This window comes from Onychomys torridus, chromosome 12, assembly GCF_903995425.1.
Source record: "Onychomys torridus chromosome 12, mOncTor1.1, whole genome shotgun sequence".
In the NCBI taxonomy this organism is placed as follows: domain Eukaryota; kingdom Metazoa; phylum Chordata; class Mammalia; order Rodentia; family Cricetidae; genus Onychomys; species Onychomys torridus.
The window spans coordinates 73737196-73760238 of record NC_050454.1 but is presented as its reverse complement, the minus strand read 5'-3'; the positions used below and the strand labels follow the sequence as shown (position 1 = coordinate 73760238).

General features: G+C 44.2%; 1 protein-coding gene across 1 annotated transcript in view; it reads right to left on the bottom strand.

The window, feature by feature from the left end:
• The window catches only part of Pcp4 (Purkinje cell protein 4), a 60825-nt gene that overhangs the window by 15974 nt on the left and 21808 nt on the right, over positions 1 to 23043 (bottom strand). The window contains exon 2 of the mRNA XM_036203832.1: positions 15803 to 15854. Coding sequence (XP_036059725.1) covers positions 15803 to 15854 — 52 coding nt within the window. The remainder of the gene's footprint in view (positions 1 to 15802; positions 15855 to 23043) is intronic.

Here is a 23043-nt window from a genome sequence, read left to right as displayed (position 1 = left end):
TGTGTATGTGGCTCACAATGTCTTCTGAGACCCTAGCTCACTCTCCCACAAGCATATCTAGCTGCTAACTTCACAATTACACACTGCTCTTTCATATAGAACCATAATTTGTCAATAAAAGACACAAATGATAATCTTTCAACAAGTAATTCTCACTTGAGACTGTTGACCAGAACTGACTGGGGAGGCAGAGTGTGGATCCTTCAAGCACATGCTCAAAAAGGCTTGGAGCCAAGTGGCATTGCCTTGGCTGACAGATAAAACAATTACAAAATTACAAAAGATGATGAGAATATTCCGGCTGGAAAACAGCAATAATTTAACTGTAGCTGTCCATACCACTGCCATGGGAGGAGCCCCCTCTATCTGTGATGTGTGGGACATTGCTATCTACACCTGAGCTCATCTGAAAGATGGTCACAGATCCGGCAGCCACCCTGAAAATCTTCATGCATACCACAGGAATGGCCAGGAAGAGACGCCCTTTTCACATTCAGCAGTCAGATGGTTGGAAATGCAATTTTTGCAGATAAAATATTGAGCTCTTATGCATGCTGTCATAGTCTCTGTGAGTTCATATGTGCATCGGCCCTGTTGTGTATAAAAGGCACTGTTCCCTTGGAGTCATTCATCACTTCTGACTCTTACAATCTTTCTGTCTCTTCTTCCACATGGAACCCTGATCCCTAACAGAAGCGGTTTGATAAAGACATCCCATTAGTACCTGAGTGCTCCAAACTTTCTCACTGTCTGCACACAGTCTATGTGCGGGGCTCCGTATTAACCATCTACTGCAAACAGCTTGTCTGACGAGAGTTGAGTGATGCAGTGACCTATGGATGTAGCAGAATGTCACTGGGAGTTGTTTTATGGCAAGTTTGAGTCAGACAAAACTCCCAGCACAGAGAAGGGGAAAACAGCACAAAGTCCTACCCAAGAAGCTGTTTTTGATTGATAGCTGCTAGGGGCAGGAAACCAGTTTTCTTCAGTGGCATGTCATGGGTAGATGACTCCAGGGCAGGCCCCATGCTCAGGATAGCTGGCCAACACAAAACAGATTTCATCATAGTGACTGTGTGTGTGTGTGTGTGTGTGTGTGTGTGTGTGTGTGTGTGTGTGTGTGTGTGTGTGTGTTGTGATGTGTGTGTGTGTGCAAGAGCACGTGCATGTGTGTGTACATGTGTGTGTATATGTGGTGTGGTATGGTGTGGGTGATGGGAAAAGAATATAATTAAAATACATTGCATGCAATTCTAAAAAAAAGCTAACAATTTTTTCTTTTTTAAAAAAATTAGACCAAATTCTCCTATTTCCTGCTTTGTTGAAAAACTTAGAAAATGACTATTTGTTAATGTGTGTTCACTGACAGCTCCAGCTTAGCATTCCCTCTCTCCCCCCACTCCCACACCCCCCACTTTCCCCTCCACTGCCTCTGCCACATCTCTTCTTTGGGCTCATATCTAACATTCCCTTGATGCATGAAAAAGAAAAATCACGAGAATTTAGGAGCTGAGAGATGGCTCAGCAGCTGAAGTCCTTGCCACGCTCGCAGGAGAACCAGAATTAAGATCCCTAGAACCCAGATAAAATGCCTTGTGGGTGCTGAGGTTCACCTATAATTGCAGCCTTGGAAGTTAGAATCAGGACCCCCTAAGTAAGTTGGCTAGCTAGACCAACCTTAGCACTGAGATCTGAGCTTGATTGGCAGATCCTGCAAGGTAGAGGGGAACTGAGGAAGATTTCTGGCATCAATCTGAAGCCTGCACATGCACATACACGTGCACGCATGCACATACGTGTGTCACAACACAAAGTAATATAGAAACACAAATGCATGCATATAACACACACACACACACACACACACACACACACACAAAGAAGGAAAATTAAAATAATCTAGAGTGTTCTGGGGAAGAAGAGAGCCAGCTACAAAGTCATAAAGTATCACAATGAGAAAAAAAGACAACATGGTCCCACTGTGAAGACAGTGAAGACTGAAGGGACACAGTGGTATCAGGGGACTCCAGAACGAGTTACCACAGCATGGAAAGACAAGGACAAAGTAGGTTCTGAATCCTGATGCATGATTCCTGTGGCTACAAATCAAGATGCAGTGGCAAGGCCTCAGAGCAAGCAGGTTCAGCCTGCTACAGTCAGGGTAATAACCAAAGAAGGACAGAGGGACTCGAGAGCCATCTGCTGAAATGCCCCTGCACTGGTGAGGAGGGACAGTGTGGTGACAGCCAACCCAGAGAGAGACTAGAAGAGCTCTGTGCCGAACATTTGTCTCTGAGCAGTTGGGGCTCTGTCAGTGACCAGCAGGTGCCAGACAATGAACAGAGATGACTTTAGAAGCCACTTCCGGTGTCCCAGCCCATTGTCAAAGCTCACTATAAAAATCCGTTCTGTTATATGAACCGGTGGGGAAACCGCACTTTGCTGAGCACTTATCAATTCAAGCTGCCAAAGGGTTTATGTCTGCCCTGAAACATGGCAACCCTGAGTCCAAGAAATCGCCAGATAATTGTGGTCCAAACACTTTGCAATGCTGTGTGGTGGGAGTGGGGGCTCTGTTGAATCATATAGAGCCCTCCTGGAGACACTTGGCTCTATAAGCTGGCTGCAGTGGAAAGGGCTGAGACAAAAATCACTTGGCTCCCATCAGCATTAGCTACAAAGACACCTCTGAGGAGACTGCTTCCTAAATGAGTGCCAGAGCACGTCTCAATTTTCAGGGATCGCAGGGTCTGCAGTGGTAGAATGGGAAGGAGGGAAGAATGTACTTAGAAATATTGAAGAGGGCAGTCACCACACACAGAACCAGCAATGGGCACACATGCAACACATCCACAGATGGTTAGGAGTGTTTTCTAAACCCGCGTGAACTGATGTCTCTGTGTGCTGATCTGAATCCATTCCCAGCAATCCGTAGGCCAGCTAACCCATTGTCCACACAGATCTCAACAAGAAAGGGGAAAGGTTCACCTAATAGGAAAATCATGTCCAAAGTCCAAAGAAACTTCAAGAGTTGCCAGGGAACAGCTCATATTCAGTTACTGGAAGAAAGGTAAGTTCCAAGGGAAACATGATCATGTGTGTGCTCATGTGTACAGGTATATGTGTGGATGCATGTACACACATGTGAAGACCAGTGGGTTGGTAGCCATTCCTCAGGTCATATCTACATTGTTTCTTTGAGGTGGGGGTCTCTCTTTGGCTCAGGATTTATAGAGTAGGATAAGCCAGCTCACCAGTGACTCTCCAAAATCCTCCTGTCTCCACTGCTCAGTGCTAAGATAAAAGTGAGTCACCAAGCCTGGCTTTTTTCCTTTTTTACGTGGGTTCAGGGAACGGAAGTCAGGTCTTCATGCTTGCAAGGCAAGCATTTTACTGACTGGGCTATGGCTTTGGTAACATAATTTCTTAAACCTCATTAGATGGAATCTAGCAATATTCAAATAATGAGCTTTCTTGTTCATGGTGACAATGCCCAAAAAGATGTGACAGAAAAAAGGTCACCCCAAACAGTGCACTGTGAGCAGAGGGCTGCGTGAGGTTGGAGAGATCTGAAAGGCTACCTGCAAAGGAAGAAATAGTGAAAGACAGCTTATCAACCCACCACTTCTGAACTACAACGATATTAATAAACACCTTCAAAGTAATGCCTGGAAAGTCAAGTTTACAAATTGTTCACTCTCAGTACCTCTGTTACCCTTCCTTTTTGAACCTTCCAGACATCATTTGTAATAAACAAGGTCCTATTCCTTCTTTTCTCACTGTGGTCTAGGGAAAAACAGTTCCCAGCTATGTGGTGAGGAGGAAGGGACAAGATTAAAAGAAGATACACTTGATTGACAGAGAGAAGTGGTCATTTATCGTGCCTTTAAGCTGCAGATTTTTCAGTTTAATTAGAAGTATAATCAAAATTCCAAAGCTGAGGCAGCCAAGAAGGACCCAAAGGAGGGCAGATGGCTCCTCCATCCTCTCCAGCAAGGTCAAGGCCAACGTTAACATCTCTTCCCTGAACAGCAGACTGGAAGAGATCAGTGCTGAACACCCCCTAGCTCAGCCTTTCGCACCCTAGGCTATACACATGAGGCATGGCAGTGGTCACGGTAGCAGCCAATGGTGCCCTCCCCCACTCCCTGGTGGCCCATCACAGATTTTCCACAGACCCCTTCAGCAGGAGCAGGCCTCAAGCCCTCTCTCAGCCCACAGGAAAGCAGCTTCCCTAGAAGCCTGAAGTAGGCTGGTTGTGGGCTCCTGTTACAGCCTCTGAGCTCTCCAAGCATGCATAGGGTTTGGTCCCTGTGGTCCTCAGCCACAGATTATCTGCCCTTCTCCATTTCCCAGTTGCCTGGGATCCACTGGGGTCTGGGGTTCATCGGCCTGCCTTGCTCCCCAGTCACCTCCCTCTTAACCCTTCAGTGGGGATGAGAGCTCAAAGTGAATGCTAAACATGAGCCTTCACCTGCACAGGGACTGACTAATGCTCTGGGAACATCAAGATGTCACCTTTTAAAACAAACCTAATAGTGCCTTCCTTTAAGTGTGTCAAGCCAGCCAGTAGTGTCATATAGTTCAAACAGAAGAATATCACCCCTGGACTGGTTTTATGTGCTTTTTTGCTTATTTGTATAGGAAGGTAATTATCCCTGTTTTATATGTGTATGTGTGTATGTATGTATATATATATATATATATATATATATATATATATATATGTATATGTGTGTGTGTGTGTGTGTGTATACATATGTATGTGTATGTATATGTATGTATGTAGTTCTTATATAAAATAGTCACTTTATTGTAATAAATTCACTAATTAAAATATTTCATGAAGCACACATGGTGCACATTCATATACTCAGGTACACACACATACACATAATAAATAAATAATGTTATAAACATCCTATAGCTAGATTAATGTAGCCTCTAAACAAACACTTGCCCATTCCCAACCCCACACACCTCAACAAACTTCTTACAGTTCAAAAAGCCATTCAGAAACCATGGAGCCTCACCAGGATTTCACATTTTCACTATCAAGTATATATGTATATGCACTTATCTGAGAGAGAGAGAGAGAGAGAGAGAGAGAGAGAGAGAGAGAGAGAGAGAGCTAGAACTAAAACAATTAGCTTTATATCCTCTTCAGGACTTGTGCATCCTTTGCCTGCATTCAGCCTCGCTCATCACCTGATATTACCTTTCTCCGTCTTTCTAAATGTTATACTGGAACCACACCTACAGCTGTGTACATATATGTACGCATGCATTATAGGTTGGGATCCACATATAAGGAAGAAAGTGGGCTTTTTCTTTCTGAGGTTGGGTGACATCACCATGCCTTCTTTGTCTCTGTGAAGATGCACACATAAGTACAAATGGTTCCATTATTTAATTAGAGTGACCTAGTCCAACACTGAAAGAGAGAAGTGCATCGTGGCAAACTAAACCTGGACCCTGGGCCCACACAACCGCTCCTGTGTCCTCTCTTCTCTGGCTCTCCAACCCTCTCTCTCCCTCCTGAGGGAGGCTCTGTGGTGTTGGTTTGGGGTTTCCCAGTGGGTGGCCCTAGCTGTGGGAAGAAACCTGATTATTCACTCACTTCCCTCTAAGCTGGGGCTGCCAAACACAATCCAGAATGTCTAGTGAAATTGTAATTTCAGATGTAAAAGGATTTTGGTAGAACTATATCCTCAACACTGCAAGAGGTATGTTCCCAAACCGTCTTTTTAAGCTTATCTGAAATTGAAATTTGAGGGAACACACTGTACTCTGATCCCCACACATCTCTATATTGTGCCGCTGTTGTGCCCCTGAACCCAATCCTAATAACCGCCCTGACACCTCTCAGGACTCTGGATTCTCCCTGAAAAATCCCATGGCAAGTCTCAGATGGCACACTCTCTCCTCTCTGTTTCCCTCAGCTCTGCCATACACCTTTGCAGATAGTCCCTTCATAGCAGAAGGACTTCAGAGTATCCACTCAGAGCATTCCTAGTGTTTTCCTGGGACCACAGCAGGTACATCTGCCATTACAGATCACTCATGCACACACACACACACACACACACACACACACACACACACACACACACACGGCTCTCTTACAATATTTCATCACCAGCTCTGATTAGATTGTAGTACACAGTAGATAAGAGAATATTGAATGAATAAGTGAATTAGTGAAGGAAGAAAGGAAGGAAGGAAGGAAGGAAGGAAGGAAGGAAGGAAGGAAGGAAGGAAGGGAGTAAAAGACAAGATATAAGGAGGGAGAGGAGGGAGAAATTCAAAATGAGAAAGGGGAGGAGAAAGAAGAGAAAGGTAGGACAGAAGAAATGGAAGAGAAGGGAGAGGGGAGAAGATAGGGGGAGCCAAGCAGGCTGTCTGAAGTACTCTTCACCATGGCTCTTCATCCATGGCTGGGGTAGCCATGAACAGATGGCTTTCATACATGAGACTACTCCATATCACTAGCCTGGGCCTCCTCAAAGCCTGGAGGTCCAGGGTAGCTGCGTTTCTTACAGGACAACTGGCTTTTCCCATGGATGATTCACAAGCAGGGAAACAGAAGCTGCCGATCCTGAGGCTGGGCCCAGAAACTGACGTGCATCCTCTTTGGGGCTTCTCAGGGTCTCAGGAGCTACAGAACCCATCCACATGCAAACTCTGCCAGGTGTCAAATAATTAGTGGCCATCTTTAATCTACCACAAGGTGTGATCCAAGCAAGAAATCAGATAAAGCCCCATCCAGCACCTACAGGGATCCAGGAGTCTCAGCCAAGCTCATTAAAATAAAAATAGCAGACAGGCTTTCTGCACCTCATTTGGGAAATTAATGAGAACCCAATTAATATTCCCTTCCATCTTCCTTGATTTGGCTTTCCCTCTGTTGAATGCATTCCTCCTGTTCTGAGAGTTTTTCAGTTTCTTTTAGGAAAGCTCTTGTTGTAGGAGCATTCAATGCCACTTGTACCTCTTCAAGGAGAGTCCCCTCCGTGTGACAGGGAGTGCTCATGTAGGGATCAACTTGACCCTGAGCTCTATAAGCACCAGGGTGTATTGTGAGTGTCTTGTCTACCTCTGTGTGATCAAATAGCCAAAGAATCAGCATCCAAACGTGAAGTCCAGTGTTGTTCTCTGCTTCCTTTAACTCAATGGCAACCCTCTGAACTCTCTCCGTTTCCCAGTCAAGCCTGGGTGTGCCTACCAATTCCACCACTGCAACATGAGTATGTGAAAGTGTGTGAGTGCGTGTGTGCGTGTGTGTGTGCGTGTGCGTGTGTGTGTGTGTGTGCGTGTGTGTGTGTGCGCGCGCGTGTGTATGACACATGTGTATCCTCACAAATGTGTAGAAGGTGTACATGCATGTGTGCACACATGTATATGGAGGTCAGAGGTCAATGTCTGCTATCTTCCTTGGTTACTCTCCACCTTATTTTTTGAGATAGAGTGTCTCAATGAATCTGGAGCTCACCAATTTGGCCATGCCAGCAAACCCCAGGGATCTCCACGTCTCTGCCTCAGGGCCAGAGTTACAGGCACATGCTGCAACGCCCAGCTTTTACATGGATACTCGGGATCCAAACTCAGGTCTTTATGCATGTATAAGTAAGCATCTTACTGACTGGTCCATCTCCCCAGCCTCTTGGTTGTTTTTATTTTTGTTTGTTGAGACAGAGTCCCATGCAGATTCACAGGTATCCAAAGGGAACCCCAGGGTTTGGATTTATTGAGCTGCACACTTTGGTGCAGTGTTCTGAGTGAAGAACAAACCATTTTCACCATCCATTTCAAGTCCTTGAGTTAATTGTCAATGCCAAGAAATTTCTAGTTATCTCTATGTTGAACCAAGATAGCAACTTAGCAGTGAGACAATGAAAATAGATTCTGAAATGAGTATTGTATGGTTAATTGGATTTTTAAAAATAAAATTTGGATATGATGCCCATCATGAGTTGGCCTCATAAGCAGATAGCAGGGTTGTGAAAAGCACCTCCACCCAGATGATGTATGTGATTTGATGCTCTGATTATTTTTAAACAAGGGATGCTCGGGTTGTTCCTTCCAGAATTGGAGCCCAGGTAGACTTGTGGAACTCTCAAGAAAAGCCTGTTGTATATTTATCATGGTCTCTGCAATCCAGATGCCCATAAGAGGTGTATGGACAACTGCACACCCCTGCCACCTACAAGACAAAGCCATAGTGCTGGAAGCTAGTCTACTGGGCTTGATTTTAGCATAGGGTCAAAGACTCCACCATCTCATTTTTAAGTAATCCTTAAAAACATGATTGACAGACAACTTGGTTCTCAGCCTGACTAAAGCTAATGAAAATTGGTCACTTTCTGAATCAGAGAGACTCCCTTTTAGGGGAGAATAAGATTGTAGAAGATTGAAATACACCATTTCTTGATTGGATAGAACAAAAATATTGAGCCCAGTCTTCATGATTAATTAATATTGATCAGAAACTGACTTGTTATTCATTGTGAATGCTATAGAAACCAGTCACTTAGTTGAGAGAAATTTACATAAGCTCCCAACAGTCCCCAAGGGCTTTCCCCAAAGGTGTATTTAGAGAGTGTTCTCTTATAATTTCTGAACCTTCCTTCCTGGAGCCTGAAACTAGAATGGACCAGCTTCTATTCACCCCCAGAGACACTGTGGTGGCCAGGCTTCCATCCATTCCTGCATAGTTAGCTGGGGACACAGGTCCAGCCCATGAGGGAGACCCACTCTCTAAGGACATCAGACACTGCAACCTGCTGAGAGCTGACATTGCAGAGGTGCCCCAGCATTCCCACATGTCTGCTGCTCCCTGCCAAACTTCCCTAGTGTGAAACCTACTCATCTGAACCACCTTATCACATAGCCCAGGCTGCAGCACAAACTGCTTCTCACCTCTGGGAAACTGCTGCCTGCAAAAATCAATCCTCTAAATAAGATTAGGACTGCTTCACCTACCAGGAAAAAAAAAAAATGAGAGATTTGCAAGCACAAAGGAAACACCATTTCCATACAAATTGTAGGATCAGACACAGAGGAGGCACTGGTCTGGATAGGGTGCCTGCTCTAGCCCAGCATGCCACCATCCACATTACAAACAAAGCTAAGACATCGTCTGACTTCAGATGAGAAGAAAGAAAATGGTCAAATCCCCCATCAGGCCAGTTTGGGGTACAGAGTTGGGGGAGAGGTCCCCTCTGTTCTGACCCCGTATGGGACAATGAAATTTAAAGCAACCAAGTCACCATCTGTTCTGCTTTCAATAAATAGTCCTTCTGTTTACAAAACTGGCCAGCTCATTTAAAAGCATGTGCTGTTTCATAGACAGAGGTGGTGCCCAGCCCTAGAGCTGTAGAAGACTAAATTAAGATGTCTAAATTATTGTATTTTTCTCATTTGACCAAACAATTGACAAGTGGAACGTGAAGCTGCTCTATCTCCTGTTTGGGAAAGAGCTCCAAAGGGCAGAGGTCAATATCTTCCCAGGTCATGATATTTTTGTGGGCTTAGAAAGATCTCCAACAGCATTCTTGAGCATGATTTATCACTTTGGATTCTCGTTAACACATATGATGTGAAATGTGGTTTGATATGCAGCTGGCCTGGTTCTCTTACACAATGCTCAGTGTCAAAAGGCAAAAGATGGGAAGAAAGGAAAGGAAACAAGGAAGGAAGTTGGTGAGGGAGGGAAGGAAGAAAGGAAGGGAGGAAACCAGGAACAAAGATGGCAGAGGAGGAAGGATAGAGGATGAGAGGCCAGCACATCCCTCCACATGGTTAACAACATGTCGAATCATTCCAAAGAAGAGAAGCATCGAGTTTCTCCAGCACCAAAGTCACTACATTCCTCAACCCAAAGGGCAAAACAGCTTTTCAGAAGTCATTCTGCTAACTCAGATTGATGGCAATAAACCTGGTCAGTACTAATCCCTGAGACAACCTTCACACAGAATCAGCCACTCATTCAACAATACGACACTTGAAGCAGGCTTGCTTGCAGATGCTGATAGCTTGAAGGCCTGGCTTAATAAGCAATTCCAATTTCCTTCTTTCCCCATCTGGATCAATATTAGAAGCAACCTTGGACATCCATCCCCTCCTCCTGGAATACAGATTTTGTAGAGGCCTTGGAGGCAACAGCACAAAGGACTAATCTCTGAGTTTCAGAAATTCTCAGTGTGTGTGTGTGTGTGTGTGTGTGTGTGTGTGTGTGTGTGTGTGTGCATGTGTGCATGTAAACTGATTGTTTCAAATAAAAAAAAAAAAAAAGAAGAAGGAAATGCAACAGGAGAGCCTAGATGGAGACCAGCGTGTTTTGATTTCCACCTCAAATGCTTGCTGTGTTTGCGGTATGCACAGCTGCACTCCCAAGTCCTCCTGCAGGGGCTCCTGGCTTCTGCAGCACAGGGCAGAGACAGAAAAGGCTCAATGGCCTGAGTAGAAATTGGTGACCTCGTGGAGGGGAGTTTTCTGTAGCCAGGTGCAGTCTGCATTATAAAGCAACATCTTTCTGGAGTGTGCTTGAGGTTGTCTCTGTCCCTTTCTAAAAGAGCATATGGAGTCCACTCCCTGGTGAGAGCTAGGAGTCCAGTCTCTACCCACCTTCCAAATGCACTGACATGCTCCCCCCACCCTCCTCGACTCCTAACACCAAAACTGCATCCCAGGCAGCTTGTGTCTTCCTGTCTCTGTGCCTTATGTAAAGTTGAGAACAGACACATGACTCATAGAAGCATCCAGGGTCACAGACACTCAAGAGCCTTTCCAGAAATCACATCTCTTCCTCGTGCCTTCCATGCCAGCCATTCTAGACATAAATGGAACATCACCTCGGCAGCACCTTCCAACAACAGTCTTCTCTCCTGAACGTGGGAATAAGCCCTCTGTCACCTCTTGCCCACCCTTGCTGGTGAGACCTCACACCCCATGCTTGTACGAATCAAATAGTGAGGGGTTAAACAGATCCTAGGCACAATCGGCCCACATCAGTATGTGGGTCTTGATAACCTGTCATGCACCAAGAACAAAGAAAAGACTGTTGGTGGCTAGTGGGCGACATCACAACTCAGGGCCAAGTGCAGGCAGCATGCGTGTTTGAGTTCCATTTCCTACGTGTGCTCTCACACTCAGTTTAATGGTAATGTACACGTCTATGTGTGCATTAAGGTGGGTCCTCAATCACTCGCCCCACCTACTTGATAACAGAAAAATAAGAGAAGTATTCTCTTGAGTACCAGTGGTGGATTCTCTCAAAAGTAAAGATAAAGTAAGCTTGAATTCCTATGATTTAGATTGTATTCAAAATAGGAAGAGGACAGACCTGATATAACAGAGCGAGCACTTCCTTCACTGTCAGTGACCACACAATCAGGGAAAATCTCACCTTCTCCCTGCTTAGCCTCACAGATACTAGAAACTTCACAATGACAGCATCACCTCCAAAGAAAAGACTCACCTCTGGGTGACAAGCCTGAGGTTTGGTTGCACTGTTCACTCTCATTAAAGAAACCCCAACTCTAGGATGACCCCCAAGGAGTGACATGACACTGCCCCTCAGAGCAGGAAGCTGCTCTTTTCTCGAATCATGTGGGTTTATTTGCCTAGTCTTTAGAAACAATTCATCATAGCTCAGTAAGTCAGGAGAATTCTGTCCTAGTTTTAGAAACTCAATTTAGCTTGGGCGAGCAGCAGAGCCTTTCTGAAGGGTTATTACTCATAAATCTCTCCTTCGATGGGAAGTCCCCCTGCAGCTGCTCTCTTCTCTCCCTGTCTCTCCTCTTCCATTCGTGAGTACAGAAACTTAACCCAAGTCTGTCTGAGAGACCCACATCAGGTTCCACATCAAACACCCAGGAAAGAGACAGTATTTTGCAAGAATAAATAGGTGATCCATAATGAGTTGTGTGCATTCAGACAGCATCTGTGCTTATAAATATGTTTGGATTTAATTTTGCTGTCTAGACTACAGAGATTTGTCACTGGGGCCATAAACTCTCATTTCACTAAAGTGGAAAGTTACATCAGGAGCAGTGATTCCCAGGGCCTGATTCAGCAGATAGCCTGGGAGCTCTGTCCATAGAGCCACGGAAATCTCTAGGTCACCCATATTCCAGTGCCCAGGCTGAAGAGATGACTCCACTGGTAAAAGTCCTTGTTGAACACGTGTGAAAGACACAGTTCAATCCCCAGGACTCATGTTAGTTTTCGAGGCTTGGTGGTAGTGATGTATACAAAGTTCTGAGGAGATGGAAACAGATGGATCCCCTGGACTCACTGGTCAGCCAGCCTGGCAAAATCAGTGAGCTCCAGCCTGTGAAAGATTCTGTCAAAGAAAAAAAAAAAAGGTGGAGGAAGATGCCCTCCACACACATGCACTTGCACACACAAGAGCATATATACTCACCAAAGAAATTATAATACTAATATTAACAACAAACCTGCCAACCATGGGCTGGTGAGGTGGTGAGGTGGTTAGGAGAACTTACTGTTCTTCCAGATGACCTGAGTTATATTCCTAGAACCCCCATCAGGCGGCTCACAAACACCTGTAACTCTAGCTCCAGGGAGATCTATTGCCTCTGCACATACTTGCAGTCATGTGCACAACTCCCAACACACACACAAATAATTAAAAACAATAAAAATAAACATCTTTAAATTAAAATTGTAAATTTACCACCATACATCAAATGACTGTACAAAGTCTTGAAACACGGGGGACATTGGGCTTCAGTGGGCCGATGTCTCAGGAGAGTGGGGAAGACTTTGGGGGTGTCCAGGACAGTAAAAAAAATGGATAGGTGTCATAATCTGTGTCAGTAGATGTTATGATGATAGCTACAACAAGAATTGCTGGAAACCTATCCCTAGCCAAGGGCCCTCTAGGGATATCCTTAAGTACATAGTGTCAGTGGAGCCCAGAAGGCAATCCCCTTCTGAAGCTTTGAGACAGCCATGTTTTCTGATGCAAACCATTCCAAGACCCACAGGTCACTCCCAATGTTGTCACAGCCTTATCTTTCAAACAAAGGCCTCAACTAAATCCATATTTAGAACAATAGCATGTTGGCTTGTAGATGCTAATAGAACTGGGAAATCCTGCTTTTGACATTAAGGACTGCTGTGCCATGTGGCTCTCAGAGTCTTTCAGTATTTCATGCTGCATGTGTCTGTTCTCATGGGTCCTTGCTCCTTTAACACGTGTAGGCAGCTTCATTTGATATTAACAGGAAACATACATTACCATAATAGATCTCCCTTGATAATTGCTCTGACAATTTCCAGAAGTAATTTGAATTTTAATATGATTTAATATTAAGCTAAAACAGAAATTCCAAGATCCAGGAATTTGAGAATAAGAAGTTGAGTAACTTGGATTCTTTGGGGAAATTTGTTCTACTCTCCTTCTGGAACATTTTAGCGCAGTCTTTGGACTATTGCTAGCCTTTATTGTCTTTGCTCATTTTTAGAGATAAAAGCCTCCAAAAAGCTTACTAATATAATAATGTATCATATACAAATATATGTAAGAACTGCTCTTCCTCAAAGTAAGGTATATTTTGTTTATAATAATATGGATTTATACAGTGCCATTATCCTACAATTATCAAATAATCTCTAATTCCTTTTTGCCACTTAGAAGCAAATCTCCTCTAATATCTAGGTTTCTGTAATGAAAGGCCTTATTCACAGCATCTTGACTTTTTCCATTTGATTAATTTTTATGCCTCCAAGAGAGGCTCGCTCCATGTCTACTGATGAGAACCAACTTTTAACTCAAAAATTTAAATAATTATTAAATAATAAAAATGTATTTTTAAAGCTGGCAGAAATTCCATCTTTTGAATGACAGAAAGGTGCATCCTTCATAAAAGCCAATCCTGCCTGTGGGTACAAAAGCCAGGCATGCAGACATGCCTCAAAGGACCAGTGGCATGGCAGGAAAAAGCCAGTATACAGTAGCATGGGTCATAGGAGAGCTTGGTGCCAACTCAGCCATCACCATGCCTCACCATCAGGCTCCAAGCTACTCAGGTATCCAGGGCTCATATTGGAACAGGAACAGGCTCAAAGTATGGGCCAGGAATAATCTCATGAAAGATATTATAAAAGATGCAGTTGGATCATAAAAGGTTTTATTTCCTTCTTAAAATTGTGTTCTCTCCCAGGTACATGGTGGAATTTTCCAGAAGCTACACATCATAAGGCATTGCAACAGGCACACGTAAGCAGGTAGAGAAGCTCAGCTGGCCTCTGTTAGCCACACATTTGCAAGAGATATAAAACCCCCACTGCTCTTTGCACTAGATATGTTTGAGCTTTGAAAATAGGAGCTTTTCATAAATAAGAATTCCTTGTGTTAACAGGTAGAGTGTTTATTCCTATTTAGTGGTAAACAAACTTTTAAAACTTGCTCTACTCTCATTTCCAGAAGAGAAACCATCACCAGTTAAGCCAAGATGCACTAAAGGTCTGTGAGATCTTCTGGTACTCTTAAGGTTACAGTGAAGTTATAGTAACAAGTTAGTGACCCTGAGGAGTACTTGGATGGTAAAACTGTAGTCCTGATGCTGTGAGAGTCTATGGATACAAACCTCAGTTGACAGGTGGATATAACTGTGTGACCAGGAAAATCAGTGAGAGCCTCAATTAGGGATAGTTCTGTGTGACAGACAGATGCCCTTTCCTCATTTAAACCAATAGCTCCAACCTTCCTCCTCCCTTTTAAACTCTTTCCTGCTCTCTCCTCAGCTTTCTGATCTCCTTGCCAGTGTCCCACATGCTCCCTCAGTCCTGCACAGGAGACAGAAATTTTCTGGATGTAAAATGAGGCACCTTTGGGTTTGGGAAGACCCACCATCCTTCCTTCTCACCCCCCATTCTGAGAAGGTCACTGTCACCTCCACAGCCCTGGTCCTGACCAGGACAAGACAGCAGGATGTTCTCCGCTTGGGTCTCATCTGTGATCCACACTTTGGTGGACACCAGCATCTCTACCACTCAGTGGGAGCAGCAGGGGTTTTCCACAAAAGGAGACCACATTTTGTAATTCATAAAATTTAAGAACATCCAGAATCTAGTGTCCTCAAAGTAACACTGTAGTGTCCCCAGGTATTGTGGATAAAGGGGCTCACTATTATGCAGTGTCCTCTGTCCCAAATCTAGCTCTTCCAAACCAGTCTTTCATTTCCATAAAAATACGAAGCTCATTCCCACAACTAAAGATTGTTCCCAGTGAAGCCTGGAGAGAAGGGAGGCGCATGTTCCCAGCACCCTATGGTTTTATTTGTGGGTGACTCTCTGCAGTAAAAGCAAGACTCCTGCCTCAGCTCCACCTCTGAGCGCAGCACTGGGTTCCGAGCACTGGGAAGGGCAGAAGCCAGTTCCCACCTTCCTTCTAGGAGTTGAACACTTCACAGTTTGCAAAGCACTTATCTCATTTGATCTCATTTTAGCCTCGCAACAACTCGGGTGGATTCTCACCAACCCTAATGAAGAAAGCAGAGAACTATATTTGCATTGTAATTAACATGTCGCCCAAAATGGGAGTCCTCTTCTGAGAGAGAGACTGCTCTGAGCATCACATTTAGCTTGCTCGGCTTTTCTTTGTAAAGCTGGACCACAGGGCTCACTGTGAGTTGCTAAAAGCCACTCGAAACTGAAGCACAGGCGTAAATAGCAAGCTGCTTTGGGTGGAAGGCATGGTTTAGAGTTATGCATGCCCAGGGAGATGCAGATGGGGGGTGGACAGGCAGCAGGACCTTTCCTGCCATCTTACCATTATCTCCTGATGTCTTATCTTTTCCATTGGTCGCTCCAGCACTTTGTCTCTAAAAAAAAAAAAAGAAAGAAAGAAAGAAAGAAAAAAAATTTAAGAGAATAGAAAAAATGATCAGATGTATTTAGAACTATTTTTTTGTCTTTTCTGTTAATTCAAATATCTCTTTTATCACCTTAAGTTCAGAGTTACTGTAACTTGAGAGTTAAAGCACAGTGCTCTTGAGACCATGAAACAGTGACTCCAAACCAGGACCTACTGAAGCTGCCTACCGCCTCCCTGGTCAGTGCCCACTGCTGGCTGTACACAACTCAGAAGCTGCATGAAAAGCCAGACGGTAAGGGCCGTTGATTGAGCGCAACCTCATCCAAATAGGAGAAAAGTAGCCAAGGCCATGTACCAACCCCAGAGCGGCCGAGGCTGGTCTCACACTACTCTGTTCTTATATCAGGCATGAGGGACTCTTATGTTAATTGTAGGGACTCTTATGTTGATTGTTCCTCACACTACTGATCCACTTTATCTATCATTGACTATGTCTGTCCTGGGTATTTCCATTTGTCCAGTTTGGCAAGAAGTATGAAAAACATTATGAGCTACTTTTAATATCTTCTTTTATTCTTTGACATATTTGTTCAGGTATATAGTGAATTTTAGTCATCCCTAATTAAACTCAGTCTAAAGAAATAACTGTTAAGGTTAGATTTGCATCAGTCTGGGAGATTCCTTGAGCGAGCGTTCTCAAGATATATGAGGAACATAACACACATATAAGCAAAAAGCATGTCTCTTCAACATTCATTATGGTCTGTGCAGTTATTCTGACCCATGGAGAAAGATGCATCTTGTCAGTCCAAGTGTTTGACCATTGTCAGGAAGCATCAACTTGAGAAGACAGGAAGAGGTTGCAATGACTCTAATTTCCAGAAGAAGGAAATGGGGCCAGTAGGAAGCATGGAGCCAATGGTGTCCTGTAGAAATTACCACTGTGACATAACCACAGTAAAGGGGTCTTAGAAAGACAGACAGCCACCAGAAAGGACAAGCCACCATAAGTGATCCCAAGAAGTAATGATGACTTTGGAGTTCACACATGGGTCCAAGACCAACCTACCAACAATCTCCTAGGAGGGGAATCAGTGTGCTTCAGTGCTCAATGTTGTCATAAGGAATTTTTGGGTCATTAGTCAATGATGACTCAGAAACATGGATCATCCAGGTTCTAATCGGTGTGAACAAATAGAGTCAATGATAAATACGAATGTCAGTACAGCTGAATGTCCAGCGAATGCTTACTGCTCTGAGGAGATGATTACTCAAGACAGCACACCAAAGGGCAACCCCCAGTATGTTACCAACACCCTCAGCCCACAACCTTGCTAAGCTGAAAGCAAACATCCACCTAACTAGAGATGCTGTGCTCCACCCAGTGAGACAAGCCCCTCTCTGCAAGGAACAGGGAGGGAGGACGAGGAGATGGGGAAATTCACAGAAAGCTAGTCCCTTCTTCATATTGAATTTGGAACCTTTGAGTTCCCACAGTGATAGACTTGCCAGTGTTCAACCTCCAGCCAGACATCAATTGTTCCTGCCATGCATTCATCCCCTACCTGGCAGAGGCTGTAACATAGCCAGCTCAATTTAAACCAGATAGTACTTTCCTTGCCTGGAGCAGATGTATGGGTATCAACAGCCATTTCTTTTGTCTGTCCTTAATTGGCGGCACCTCTTGTCCTCTATCATACAAAGCTGGTAAATGCATGGTTCCTGGTGGAAACTGAACCACCCAAATCAGGGACGCAGCTGCCACTCTGGGCACAAGCAAGCCCACTATCCAAGACCTCCCTTAATAATTCAGAGATGAATGGAGATAAAAGAGTAATTGGGCAGAATGAAAGGTGAGATTTTCAGGGCAGAATAAAGACAAATTAAATGGGATACAAGTGCAAAGAGGGTGCAGGCCCAGCCCCATCAGCTTTAAATGCCTTAAATACCAATACCTTTCAGATGCCACAAATGCCACCCAACTCCATAAAAGATCACATTTTAGAAACCAGAGGAAGACTGAATGAAATGTGCACAGGGAAGAAAAAGAGTCATTCTTTCAGGATTTCTAAGATGGGGTTTTTATGTCTGTTCTTGGATAATGGAAATAAAATGGAGGTGATAGATGTCATGGGAGATGCCATCTCAGATCAGAAAATGATCCTGACAGAAAAAAGTACATCATTGAAATCATCTTGTTTCAAAGACCCGGTGACATTTTCAAAGGAAGACTGAGTGCAGTGGAGGGTGTCCAGAAGCTTCCAGATCCCCAGAGTCTGGTCCCCACACATGTTTACTTTACTGTCCCACTACATGGGCTGACAAGTGTCCCTGGACTAAGGAGCAGACAGTCCAGAACAGGCCCTGGGCTGGCAGACACAGCCAACTCTGTGAATTCAGACAGTGTCCTTAATGAGGTATGTATTCTCATCAGCTTTATCAGCCTCATCTCATCCGATGTATCCTAAGACACAGAGCAGAAGTTTGTGCTAGGTCACAAAACTGCAAAATGCTAAGCCAGGATTATAACCCATAAGCCAGGCACACAGGCCCTGCCCTTAGCCACTATACAGGAGTGTCTCTTTATACTATGTGTCACATGTCTCCTGAGCCACCACCACAGTTAAAGAAAACAAAGAAGGGAATTCATGTCTTAAAGCTCATGTGACCTCATTGGCACCCATGGGTTTGGCATATCTAGAACACTTGGATTATAGGAAGAAGTGGTCAGAACAATAACAAAAGGCTGAAATGCAGGATGGTTGTGAGATTTTTTAAGTTTATATATAGTACAAGTACCAGAGTTAAACTATGCTGAAACAAATGACTATGTAGCTGGAAGAACGGATTGATGGATCAATGGATAAATGGCTGAATCAATAAATGGATAGATTAATGAAGGTGTTGGTGGATGGATAAGTGGATGGGTTGATGGATGGATGGATCATTTAATAGGTAGATCAATGGATGGGTGGGTGATGGCAATAGGTGAATCGGTGGATGGATGAATAGATGGATGGATCAATGGATGAGTCAATGGATGGATGGATGAGTGGGTGGATAGGTTAATGGATCATTGATAGATGGACAGATATTGGTGGATGAATGATAGATAAGTGGATAGGCAGGGTGAGTGAGTGGATGAACAGACAAAGGTCATTCTCTAAAGGAGAATTGCCATGGGATGTTCTGGATGTCAAATGTGCTGCTCTGATTGGTTAATAAATAAAATACTGATTGGCCATTAGCCAGGCAAGAAGTATAGGTGGGACAAGCAGAATTCGGGGAAGTGGAAGGCTGGGGAGACACTGCCAGCCACCGCCATGACAAGGGAGATGTGAGGTACCGGTAAGCCATGAGCCACATGGCAAAGCATGGATTAATAGAAATGGGTTAATCTAAGATAGAAGAAGTAGACATTGAGAAGCCTGAGCCATTAGGCCAAACAGTTTAAATAATATAAGCGTCTGTGTGTTTATTTTATAAGTGGGCTACCAGACTGCCGGGGCTTAGTGGAACCTGGAGAAAAGCTCTCCAGCTACAGAGAATGGGGGAAATTTTTGTTTTTAATGAAGTATTAGAAGCCCCTGCCCTTGGGAAAGAGGCCTCCTTTTCATTCCACCCCGACTCTTACCCCAAGACAAGAGAAGAGCTGGCTCTTCTCTCCATCCTCCGCAGCTCCAACTATGACATCATCATCCTGATACTACATTGCCCACTGAACAAAACATTAAGGATGTAATCTATTATAATTGCCTAAAGTGCTAAAGGAAACAAACACAGTGAACAGGCAAACCCTGGCAGATTCAGGAATTCTGTCCCTTTTCTAGGAAATCAGAAAAGATTCAATGGTATCATGAATGCCAATACTGCTGCCATCCAGCTCAGAAGTCCAGATAACATAATATCAGCACATGAAGACAGCAGAGACAGGTCACTCTGTGTAAATATACCTAGTTTCAATTTACCACTCCAATTGCCAAATCACCGCAGTGGAAGTCAGGTATTGAAAAGGTAGTTTCAGAATAATCCAGAGAAGCAAACACTAGTGGATCTGAGTTTTGAGGGCATGTCCTCTCACAACCTTTGTTAGCACAAACCTGACTGGGTGTTTTCAGGTGGCTCTTGGGCATCTTGAGTTAGACAAAGGCTGTGGACGCCAAGCACAAGAGAGGCTGCTGTGCGTGAAGAGTTCTTATTGCCTTTTCTGGAGGCAGGGGTGTTGCTGTGGAGGCCAAAACTCAGCCTCCACCTCAGCCACAGCAAAACCTATGTCCTGGGACCTCTTGGCATTTACTCCCAGGAGAATCTACTTTGTCAAAGGTACTGGACCAGGTGTTCTCATTTGGGTCCTCTTCTGCTCACCTCCTGCTCCATCCCATCCTAACAAGATCACTTTCATCAAACACTCATGTTTGGGATCCCCTAGAGCTCTCTGTCCCCCACAGACATGGCATCCTGTTCCATAGGATGAGTGACTGGGAGACTGGTAGCCTCTTCCTCCTTCACCATCTGACGTCAGCATCCCTGCTACAGCAGCCAGCTCCATGTCTGCCCTCATTCAGTGCACAGCTCCCTCTTGAAGCATGTGCAAGCCATGTCCCCATTGTCATCTGAAGAGACCTCTTCTAGAATCAGAGGACCCTCTGTGGTACAAGACACTGCACTCAGCTTTGCTGTTGCCATGATAAATGGCCAGGCTTTCAGGCTCATCATGTAGTCCTCAAAGTCTCCAATTTTAATATGGACTTTAAGTTACAATTAGGTGTGCTAAATACCCATGTGACTTCAAAACAACAACAAATGAAATGAAATCCCTTTTTGCTCAGCCCCACATTGGTAGTAGGATATATCTAAGAAGTTTCATGAAGGGATAGAAGGACAGAGAGGCCTAGACAGAACCACTGATCTAGGTTAACTATCTGTAGATGACTCCCATGAAACTCAGACATGAAGTTTTCCTTCCTCACCAAGGCTCACTAATAAAAATAAAACATATAAGAATTTAATGAAGCCTCAATTAAAAGGAGCTAAAACAACTGATAGTATCAACCAGGCTTGTGCCTTTAAATGTTCCTTTTGATAATATATTCCAAGTATCCATTAAAAAGCAAGAGAAGTAGTCTAAGACACAACTTCTGAAAGTAATTTTCCCTGACAGGCTCATTGCACCAAGACCTTCAGGAGATGTGCATATGCATGTGTGCATGTGTGTGAGTGTGCATGTGTGTCTATGTCTGTGTGTGTGCATGAAATGTGTATGTATGTGGTATGTGTGTGTGTAGTGTGTGTGCATGCACGTGAATGTGTGTGGTGTGTGTGTATGTGGTGTGGGTGATGTGTGTGTGTGTGTGTTGTGCATGTGGAGGGGTGTATGTGTGTTGTGTGTGTGTGTGTGTGTGTGTGTGTGTGTGTGTTTCCCAGAAAGCAGAGCCTGAGGCAAACATTGTTCATGCTATAACTTTTAGCCAGGGTGATGTCTGAGTGAAGGAAAGGGTAAGAGGCAGTAGACAGAGACATCCACTATTAGAATGCTTCCTCAAGCTGACCATGGTTAGGTGTAGGTCGCCTTCCAGATCTGTGCAGGCCGTGAGTGGGGATGAGGGGCAGAGGAAGCACAGGAGTTACTACCCAGCACCTCTGTCCCTCACTGATCCAAGATGCCCCACAGAGCACTGATCCCCAATGCCTTTGGACTGTGCAATTTCCAAATTGCACATGGCATGAGCATGGGCTGATGGGGAAGCCCCAGGGGATAGGGAGGTAGAGATGGAGGTGTTTGTAGTGGGCAGGAGATGATGAGTTGCAACTGTGCACATGCTCAAGCCCACACAGAGCTGTTGGCCATGGAGTTCCTCACAGGTAAGGTCTGCAGTGCACACAGGAGGCTAATGACTCAGCACACAAGCTTAATGGGTGAACTGTTTCCAGTTACATTCCAGCTGTGAATGATTGCTTCTTAGTAGATGCCCACTGGACAGATCACATCAATTTCTAGGAAATAGTTGGCACTGGGTTTGTTTATCCATGTACTTTAAGCTAATAATGAATATTGATATAGGTCTGACCACTTCTAAGCCACGGTCGGGAGCACACATATTGATAGCATGACATCATATTGAGTAGAAAAGTGCCTGAAATGTCATTAACACACTGAGCAACATCCTGATGACATCTTGAAAAACCCTGATTATGTTTCCTTTGAGAATAATGGACTTAACAACATCTTGGTCCCCCTGTTCTTCTCTGAGAACTCTTCCACAAAACCACCATGCTTATAGAACAACTATCCCAGTGCAAGATGAAGAGCCTGGACTTTGCCTTGGAGACAAAATGCACAGGCACACTAAGAAATTCAGTAATCAAGATACATACCTGAACACAATGTCTAAGCTGGCACAAGCAAAGACCAATAATTTTAAGGCCAGAGCTGAGATTATGTCCTTCTGCCCCTCTGCCTCAGGTTCCCATGCTGCCAGGACAACACAAGTCCCTGTGCTTCCCCAAGGAAAGTATAAGGTTCAGGAGAGGCATTTATAACAGCAATTTAAAAAGATATCCCAATGCAGAGCAGTTGTGAAAGCCATCATTGCACCGTGAACCATAACTACAGGTTAAGAATGGACATCATTGCCTCCTGAGTTCTGTTCCATGATTTCTAGGCTCCTGAAGTCACAGGACCACCTGCCACTTTACCGTCCATGCCTGTGACATTAGTATGCCATTGGTATTACACACAAGAGGCCAAATTAGCAAAAGCAGTGTCATTATTCATGCTAATTTCCAACTTGAGACACAGGCTCACTCGGAAACCCATCTGTCTGAGTGTACACAGATCCACCTCTAAAATGAGAAGCACATCCTCAGGAAATGACATTTTTAATAGTTGATGTTTGAGGAGTATGAAACATAATGTGAATTCTCACTGGTCAAATTTTGGGCACAGCCCAAAATTTTGGGTACACTCTCCTACAAAGCAAGTACGTGGTAGACTGAGGCAGGAGGATTACAAATCCAAGGCTAGCCTGGTCTACATAGTAAGTTATAGTCCATCTTGAATTGCATGAGATCTTATCTCCAAAAGAAAAACCACTGGGAGGTGTAAGGGCGTGTTAGCAGGTAAAGGGCACCTACCAGGACTGATGATTTGACTTTGACCCAGAACCCATATGATGACAGGAGGGGAGCAACTCCTG